The sequence below is a fragment of the Aptenodytes forsteri genome, unplaced genomic scaffold, assembly GCF_000699145.1.
Source record: "Aptenodytes forsteri isolate BGI_AS27 unplaced genomic scaffold, ASM69914v1 Scaffold193, whole genome shotgun sequence".
Lineage (NCBI taxonomy): Eukaryota > Metazoa > Chordata > Aves > Sphenisciformes > Spheniscidae > Aptenodytes > Aptenodytes forsteri.
In genome coordinates, this window is record NW_008795405.1 from 9,114,551 (window position 1) to 9,124,628 (window position 10,078).

At 36.8% G+C, this 10,078-nt stretch overlaps 1 protein-coding gene across 1 annotated transcript in view; it reads right to left on the reverse strand.

Moving 5' to 3' along the window:
* Positions 1-6,058: 6,058 nt before the first annotated feature.
* Positions 6,059-10,078, reverse strand: part of EFCAB11 (EF-hand calcium binding domain 11) — a 74,864-nt gene continuing 70,844 nt past the window's right edge. The window contains exon 5 of the mRNA XM_019472484.1: positions 6,059-6,654. Within this exon, the coding sequence (XP_019328029.1) occupies positions 6,555-6,654 (100 nt within the window). The 3' untranslated portion in view covers positions 6,059-6,554. The remainder of the gene's footprint in view (positions 6,655-10,078) is intronic.

A 10,078-nucleotide genomic window follows, 5' to 3' on the forward strand; every position in this document is an offset into this window, starting at 1 on the left:
GTGGTGAAATTCTGTCTCTGTCCAGACAGGGCTTTTGGGCTCCATCATCTGCACTATTCTGCAATTGTCCCTGTAGGTCTGACTTCAGGGCAGTATTAAAATCTCCAGTAAAATGTGTTCATTTCAGAAAGCTAACTATGAAAAAAATAAACAATGCCCCCCAAACATTTAATTAAATGTATTAATTCAGATCAAGAGCCTCTCAGAAAAAAGAAAGCTTAAAACATGTTGCTAATATATTTGCTAGCTTATCAGGCAGTGACCTATCTTACAAATGGGAACTTGGAAAATCTATGATACTTGGGGTCCTTCTTCAGAGCTGCTGTCTTTGGGAACAGCACCTCAGTTCTGGAATGGGGCTTCCCTCTTCCAAAACAATGCTGTCAAAAGTCAGAATTCTGTGTAATTCATCTTCTGAGGCCTTTTGAGACAGTTAAATGTGTCTGTATGCTGCTTTCCCAACAGAGTGGGTAAGTAGAACTTCAAATGAGTTGTTACTTGTACTCTGTTATCACTAGAATTTCATATTACTAACTCTCAAGATTGCCCTCAGCCAGGAATAGCAATGCTAACAAATATATGACACTTACAAAATTAGTACAGTGTTTGACTATGACATGATTCTATAGCATCTGTTACATCTCAATATGTCACTGAATATTTCACAATTATTTAACATCTATCACAGCTTTCTTCTCCAAGAAAGATTAAGTATTTCAAAGTTCTTTCCTTTCTAGTGTAAATGTTCTGCAGCTACTAGGGTTTTCTTAGTAGACCTATCTCAGATCTTTTAACGCAGCAACTCATCCTAAGATGTACTATTGTAGGTGTCTTATTTTTCATAGCTAGTTTGTAAGCCATATTTATCTGCATTCTTCAACGTTTTCTTGTATTTGGTAAAGTCAATGGTAAAAGAAACAAAATTTTCACCTTACATATTAAATTTATTTAAATTAGAATGACTCTAATAATAGAATTATACATCTAAATGCAAACTTGACTGGAGTGTACAGTCCACAGGAGTGGATACTCCTCCTTGGTGTCAGTGAGAGATGTCATCTGATTAAGGCTGAGATTTTCACCATAGCATAGGTATCAAAGCAATTTTAAACACCAGACTCCCTGGCTAAGTCTACATTAGCAAATAATTCAGTGCAAAAGCAGTAGTTTAGTATTATGATGCCATTGGTGCTGAGTCACTAGATGAAATGTTCTCACCACACATTTTGTTCAAAGTTGTCTGAATAGAAGCTATGCCACAGAACTGTGGCTTTCTTGTCCACAGGATCCTCCACCCTAGGAAACTCCATGCCATCCTTTTGTCTGTCTCATGCAGAAGACAGTAGCATGTCACTGCTCTGTCTCCTTATGGTCTCAAATCGAAAAGCAGCTTTATTTCTGTTCCTGCTCATTTCTGGTTGACACCATGATGCTGGTTGCCAAACTCTGCTCCCACTCTAATTTTGGTCAACATCTGAAGGTCCTATTGAAGGGACTAATGAAGGACTGGAGCCATGGAAACAAATCCAAGAGGACACTGTGATGGCAGTGACACTGGCTTTTCTTTCAAATGAAAAAACAGATATGGAGAATGGGATGCCTTGCTGCTGTGACTGTTTTGCTGATAGTCAGCTGGACTGCTTGACATATGCTGGAGGACTTGGAGAACTTCATGGTGGTGCAAGCTAGTCATAATTCAGACTTGTGTCTCCATTAGGTATTGAAGCATGTTTCGTGCACGCCCAGAGTGGCCTTCTAGTTTGCTTTCCTCCAAAATGAATCTTGATTTGCACGCACCATCATGACTCCACAAACTGAACCAATGCACAGAAAGTGAGGAAGATCAGCAGGTTCACTTCAGAACCACACTACGTTTTGAGCCAAAATGTTAATGCACGTGCAACCTCTGGGCTCCTTTAAAATTCATCACTAATTTTTTATTTCTTGCAAATAAGAGGCTCAGATATGGATCCTTAAAGAACTATGATTAAAAACCCCACTTATTATTCCTGTTTCTTATGGACAATGGTGCAATGTATTTTCTCAAATCGTTATTGGCGATCTTTACACAAAAATTTATACAAACAGGTCTGACCCTATTTAACATTTGGGCAGCCTTCCCACAGAACAGTGTTAAGGAATCAAAGTAGGGATGCAGCTGTAATTCACACTAATTTTAAGACCGCATTTCATTGCCAGAGAAGGATAAAGCTGATATGTTATAGTAAATGAGAGTCATGCCAAAGCTTTTCATTGAACTGTGACATTTTGTGTGTCAGCTAGTTACTGTCTTTGACTTGTCAGCCACCACCCACCCAGCTGATTAAGGATAGAAGAGACAGTGACACAGCCACAAACCTAATGTACTATCTTTACACTAAGTTTTATCTTGGGAACCTTATAGGGACATATTGCATATTCTATGATGTACTGCATATATTTATTTTTGGATTCTTCTGATTACTGAATAAACGGATGAAATACTCATTATTTGATACACCAGGAAAAAAAAAATAAACAAAATACTTCAATGAGGAAAATCTTGATATTGGGCTTAATCATCTGAATTCTTTTTCAGTCAAATCTCTCCCAGATTTCAGTATACTACACTGTGCAGGCTACCAGGAATGTCATGTTGCCCAAAGACCGTAGTTTAACAACCGCTCATTCAATCGATAAAATAATAGAATCATAGAATGGTTTGGGTTGGAAGGGACCTTTAAAGATTGTCTAGTCTAATCCCCCTGCCATGGGCAGGGACATCCTTCACTAGATCAGGTTGTTCAAAGCCCCGTCCAGCCTGACCTTGAACACTTCCAATGATGGGGCATCCACAACTTCTCTGGGCAACTTGTTCCAGGGTCTTACCACCCTCATCGTAAAAAATTTCTTCCTAATGTCCAATCTAAATCTACCCTCTTTCAGTTTAAAACCATTACTCCTTGCCCTGTCACTACAGGCCTTGGTAAAAAGTCTAAATCATCCAAATCCTTTAAAAGGACATTACAGATTTCTAGATTTCAACAGCTATAGTGAATTACAGAAGCCCCAGGGGAACAAAACAAATATACTTTGATAGTATTTCCTAATGTCATCTAAATCTACCCTCTTTCAGTTTAAAACCATTACTCCTTGCCCTGTCACTACAGGCCTTGGTAAAAAGTCTAAATCATCCAAATCCTTTAAAAGGACATTACAGATTTCTAGATTTCAACAGCTATAGTGAATTACAGAAGCCCCAGGGGAACAAAACAAATATACTTTGATAGTATTTATGGTTATATCATCTATCTATTTGCTATAAAATGGCAGCAATAAGATAAGTATATAAAGGATCCATTTGCAAATAATTTAAACACATGATTCCTCACTTGAAAACTTGAGAAAAGTAAATATTCTTTTTATGGATATTTTAAACAAGGAAAGCCTGCTTGTTAAGTAACTGAAGTGTCAGAAAACAACAAAAAGTCTACATAATGTCACAAATGTGCTCATAAACTTGGAAAAGATAGTATAACATTCTGGTAAGTAAATCCTGAAGATCCACCTCTGTGCTGTTCATAAGGTACATGAATAATTATTTGTTAAAGAGCTATGGCTCTTTAGCTACCGCAATTCATTTTTTCAGTGCTGGAGGTTCAGCCACAATTCAGTTCCCAGGGTTCTGCCAAAGATGGTAGCCATCAAACAAAAGAAAACTTCTTATCTGGGCTCATATCATTGATGTCCTTACACGCTTGGAAATGTTGCAGATAAGAATGTAACCTGCTAATGAGTGTATAGTCCCATTTTATGTCACTCTAGAGTTGACATGAGTTGTCAGAGTTGCAGCTTGTAAGCTAAGGCTGATCACAGCTCTTAGCTCTGCCGATCCTTTCATGTTGACCTTTTATGTTGAGCTGTTATATCAGCAATAGAAAACATACAAAAATGAAGAGCATGTGGCCTCTTTCATCCAATGGTAGCTATTGCTTTTATTGTTTCCCAATCCATTACTGAGAATAGGCCACCACCTAACCCACCTAATAAACGTCATTCCTAATTTTATCAATTTATAGTGATATAGCTGAAGTGTTTCTGCAGTTTGCGAGCCAAAACCCAGATAAGCACTAGCTAGTAACTAATTTGTATTAAGCTATTCAGTAGGAAGAGTGTCACCAGGGCCTACTCAGTTCCACTCAGCTGTGGTCATCTGCAGTTTCTTTCTGTGAGTCCTCATGGGAGGAGAAACAAGAACACTTATGATCCTTTAATACAGTTCTGTTCTATTCTAAAAAAAAATTCCAACATGGTAAAATAATTTCATTGGCCTCTCCTCTCCTGGAGTTTATGTTCTCAGTAATTCAAGTTCATAGCAACTTTTCAAGTCCTTGAGAAAATGAGGATTGAGAGAAATTGAGGAAATAAAGGAGATGATAGAGAGCACTTTCCTCTTTAGAGTTCCTTGCCATACATACAAGACACACATATTTCTTAAAATGAAAAGCATACAAAGACCTTTCTGTCTGTTATAATATTTAACAGAATATACTTTTACAATATAGCATCTGTGAACTACAAATATTGTCATATATTTAGACAACAAACCACAGCTGGGCTAGAAATATGAACAAGCGGCCACAGACTTTTTAACAGCTAAATAAAAGCCAGTACTATAATAGTAAAAATATATCATAATAAAATAATACTGCCTGGATTCAGTGTTTAGGAAGGGCAAAGGGTCTGGGCACCATAAAAACTGAAGTCTACTGACCAAAAAAATACAATGTAAGTAATATCACAGCAAACCATCATACGTTTTTTCATGAGTGTGTCTAGACCTGTAGCAACTATCCCTGTGGGATAATAATTCAATATCTCCTGCATCTCAGAAGAGGCTGTGATGATATTGCTAATTAACATCCATGGTGATGATTCTCTTATGAAAACATTCATCTATTGGGAAATGGCATTTCTAAGACAAAACCTGCAATCTATTAGCATGTCTTGCCATCACCTTTCAAAGATAACACCAGTTTGCTCCCACTGATTAGCACATAAAGCACGCTATTTGAGTTACAGCTCATTTCGTCTAATGGATATCTGGTGCTTATATATAGAATCAGATATATCTACTGATATATTCAGTGTCTCCAACTTCCTCCCATTATTTATATACTATCTGCCTTGGAATTAAAGAAGAGAAAGATTTCACTTTACCTGTACCTAGTGAGATACATACATGTAATGGGAACAGAAAACATGGACATCATTTTATAAATACTTCACCTGTAAATTGTAATCTGGAATGCCTCACTAAAATGTGGAAGAAATTGGAGACTCTCTTGACTTAAGAGTAGAGATACTTTCTTTCTCTTACTGATGATTATTATTTGTTATTTATTATTTATTTACAGCAGTGTTAAGTACGTGCTACAGTCTGTAAGGTCATTTGAGGAGGGGATTGCTTCTGTACAGTTTCAAAAGAAATCTCTAATCCAAGCAATTTAACAACTGGCAGATAAACAGAAATGAAGCAATGGAGTGGACCATATGATCAGAGACAGTGCCCATAATGAAATCTCTATTATCTATTACTATTCATATGAACACACAAAGGCAGTAGGAAGTAAGTGATCATAGATAAAATAATTGAATAAGAAAGATTTATCTCACTATAGCACAGCTTGGATGGATGTATACAAAGTTACAGCAGGCAAGAACATCTCCCGGTTACTGCACGAGAGAGCGAGAGAGAAGGGAAGATAGATAGCTTTGTAAGACAATGACAGATTCTACCTTATACTTCCCCTCAACTCTTGGAAAACTCTCTGATCTTGCTAAAGTATAGATATCCAAATTCTTCTCTAAAAGTCAGCTGAAGGTTTGAATACACAGTATTTTCAGCCTGCCAGACTGAGGTCCATGATGTACACTTTAAAGATTTATTCTTATCTCCATTTAAAAAACTGTTTCAAAAAAAACCCCTGCTAAGTATTTATGCTTACTTTACTTCCTTACATACACCGTTCTTGATAATTGTTCAGAATTCAATCCTGCAGCTAATTAACCAATAAACGTTAAATTAAAAATAATGTGTAATACATAAAAAAGAACAATATATGAAAGTGAAAATAAAGACAATTATACTACTGATTTTTAAAAAACAGGCATTATCTGCCATAAATTTATCAGTTTCTATATGTGTGAGATATTTTGGTCTGTTAACAAAGGGCTGTTGAAAAAGTGAACAAATAAGTTCCACAGTAACTAGAAATCAGAGTTGCTCCTTTTTCATCTGTTAAGTCAAAAAGAAAAAGTACAGAGTTGCAGTTCCTAACTAGGGTGATTTGGAATCAATTGAGATTTCAAATATTTTAAGTATTCTACGCACACATACACATGTAAATTAATACACCCAACTTGTCAACAGTAAAGCTTCAAAGGCCGTTCTTCAGAGCTACACTTACAGTCAAAGTTCTTAAAATGCTGGCTGAAACAAATGACGTTTCATTGATTTTTGAATATCTTGAGATCTGACGTTTTCACTTTGTCTTTTCACCACAGAATATTCTTTAGGCAAAGTACACTGGTGATACTTCATCTTGTCCGTACTTCGTTGCAGATTCAAACTCTTTGAAGCTGATGTGGCCATCAGAATCCTGATCAACTTCTCTGTAAGAGAAAAGAGATTTGGTATTTAAAACCCAAAAGACATTATGTAAAACAGACATTATGCTTAGTTGTAGATATTTAACACCAATATTGTTTTTGAAGAGCTCAAGAGTCCTACCATTTGAATTCTATACATAGAATTAATGAACTAAAAAATGCTTTTTGTGTAGTACCTCTCATATGAGGATCTCAAAGCTTTTTAAAAAGAAGAACAGGTATCATTATGTGTATTCAACAGGAGGTGAAAGTTAGTTACTATATGACTCGTGCAAATTTAGCAATTTTAGCACAAATTTAGCTCTTACACCTCCTCCCTAATTCCCAAAATTCAATCACCTGTGGCAGAGGTCCTCAAAGTTCCATAACTCAACATGCAACCCAAGACCTCTAGGTCTTAAGATACTGCAAACTTACCTTTAAAATTTCCCAAATTGCCCCATGACCTTCCACATGCTGCAAGCAGCTTATTTTGAAACAAAGATTATGTTAACAGAAGGCCTACTCCTTGTGGTTGTAAGAAAAAAAGCTAATTTCTATGTTAGTGTATGCTAAAGCGGCTATTCCAATACTCAAAAAAAGTCTCTGAAAAGTAAAAGCTGTTAATATTTATTTCCATGATATAAGCTGATAGAGGATGGCAGTTCAATTCATGCCATTTACACACAGGGCTAGGTTTTATCAAATTCACTTTGCAAAATTATTTGATGCAGTTATAGATTATGCTGACAAAATAATATTCTGTAAAGTATTTGTCTTAGTTCTGCCTAGCTTTCTTACTAGAAATATGACACTTATATAAAAGTTTAAATTAAATAATTAAAAAAATGATTAATTGTTGGATCTCAACATTCGCTCATCATCTAGGAAAATATTTGATTGGTTTATAACAATGCGCAGTCCATAATTTTATTCATAATCTGGAATAAAATTTATGATTATTATGGATAAAATTTACAGGTGGCACAAGGATTGGTAGGATTATAGTGCTGCAAATTTTGCTATCACCATGAGTGCTCAATGGTAGTATTCCTACCATCTTGCAGCATGCAAAATGGGATGCATCTTCTATATAGATGAAATTGAAAATTCCAAAATAATCCATGCCATTTAGCAGAGACACATTTATTATCCTTTGAATGCCCTGGAAATTTCAAAGAGATTCTATACCCTGAAGAAGTAGTACAGTAATTCAGTTTTAAAGAAAGCCTTACACAAAGGGATAGAATGTCCTGTTTGACACTTATTCTAAATGCACTCTTAAGAAAAGCCTAGTAAAGGTAAAAGAAAATAATTTATTTACAACAGCTTCAAATACAGAAACACAGTTACAAAGGTTACAAAAACTGATAAAAGAAAACAGAAAACTGCTTACATCTGCCTATCCTCACCTCAGCTGCAAGCAGCTTCTCTAGATTATCCAGCTTTCAAGACATCAATGCCTATCAAATCATGGGACTAAAGAAAGATTTCTGCTGAAAAAAATACTGCATCTTTAAGTTTGTCTTCACAGAAGAGGGTCTCAATTTGGAAGATGTGCTTTCCCTTTCCCTGAAGAAGTACTATTTAGATTAAAACATTATAATTCTCCCCTTCAATAAAAATTATTAATCTTCATCTTTTTCAAGAATCCCTCAGGCTACCAACTTCCCACCTCTTTGGCACTTTTAACGTCACTTGGTAAGATTCCTCTTATCTCTTGGCAATAAACAATCTGTACTAGTGCTTAACTATGCTATAAATGATCTATTAACCTCTTGTGAAGTAGACTTGCTCAGACAAATTTCAAGCCTCATGGTGCAATGATGAACCTTACATGGCCATAAACATATGAAATGACACCCTGTCATTATGGAAATATTTAAATGAAATTAATTCCTCCAGCTTATTATTGGCTCTAGATTAAGACTAAAACATGACGATATTCTATTGCTTTTCAGGTAACGACAAGTTTGAGATGATAATCACCCTTAACCAAGCCTTTAGGGACAATGTGATAGCTGGAGATGGACCAGTCACACAGTTTCTTGATGCAAGGGATCCTTTCAAACACCGTCTGTTATAATACAAAGAAATGCAAACTTATTCACCAGTGAAAGATGACTGCAGGTCATAATTACAAAATGGAGATGCTGTCCTGGAAAACAGTGACTGAAAAGGACTGAGGAGTCATAGAAAGTAATCAAATGAAGATTATCTCCTACTGCGATGCTTTACACAAGAGGGTGAATATGATCCTTGAATGTAGAAGGAGGATAATATCTAAAACAAAAACAAGACTGATTTTATTTCAGAATACAGTGTTAGGAAAATTATGAAGGAAACACTGCATCTACTTTCTGGTGCCCGCACTTCAAAAAGGATACTGAGGAACTTAAAAGAACTGAGAAAATAACTGCAGTAATTACACGAGTTCTGGAAAACATGCCTTATAATGAGACATTAAAATACTCTGTTCAAAAAAAGACTGGAGAACTGATCCAATCAAATCAAGACCATAAGTATCTCTCTAGGAAAATATTTTGGATAGTAAATATCTTTTTAAGCTTACAGGGAAAGACATGATGATAGGCACAAGTTGGAAGCCAAAGCTAGAAAAATTTATAATTTAAATAAGGTTTCTTTTTTTAAATGAAGTTGATGAGCTATTGAGGTAACTTACCCAGGCATATAGGACATTTTCTATCACTTGAAAATCAAGACTACATAACTTTCTGTACTGGGTTTGGGTGGCAAGGTTTTGATAGTGGGGGGGGGGGATGCAGGAGTGGCCTCTGTGAGCAGAGGCTGGGGTTGCCCCCATGCTGGACACAGCTGGTGCCAGCCAGCTCTGCAATGGACCCACAGCAGGACCCAGCTGAGCCCATCAGCCAAGCTGGCAGCACCTGTGTGAAAGCATATTTAAGAAAGGGCAAAAAAATGCCACAGAGAGGAGGAGGGAACAAAAAGAGTGAGAAACAGCAAAGGGCACACCAAGGTCAAAGAAGGAGGGGGAGGAGATGCTCCACAGTGCTGGAACAGGAAGGACCCAAGCCGGAGCAGAGGAAAAGTGTGACAAGGAAGAAACAGTAGAGAGAAACTCCTCCGTGCCAGTCGAGGTGAGGGAGAGTCTGGAGCGAAGGAGTAAAATTGAGCCTGGGAAAGGGGGCAAGAAAAGTGTTGGTTTAATGCCTGTCTCCTTGTTTCTCACTACCTAAATCAGCAATTAAATATCTATTTTAACTGGCAATAAATTAAGTTTATATAGAATTGTTTGGGTTGGAAGGGACCTTTAAAGATCTAGTCCAAATCCTGTGCCATGGGCAGGGATATCTCTCACTAGATCAGTTTGCTCAAAGCCCCATCCAACCTGACCTTGAATGCTTCCATGGATGGGGCATCCACCACCTCTCTTGGCAACCTGGGCCAGGGTTTCACAGATCGGAAG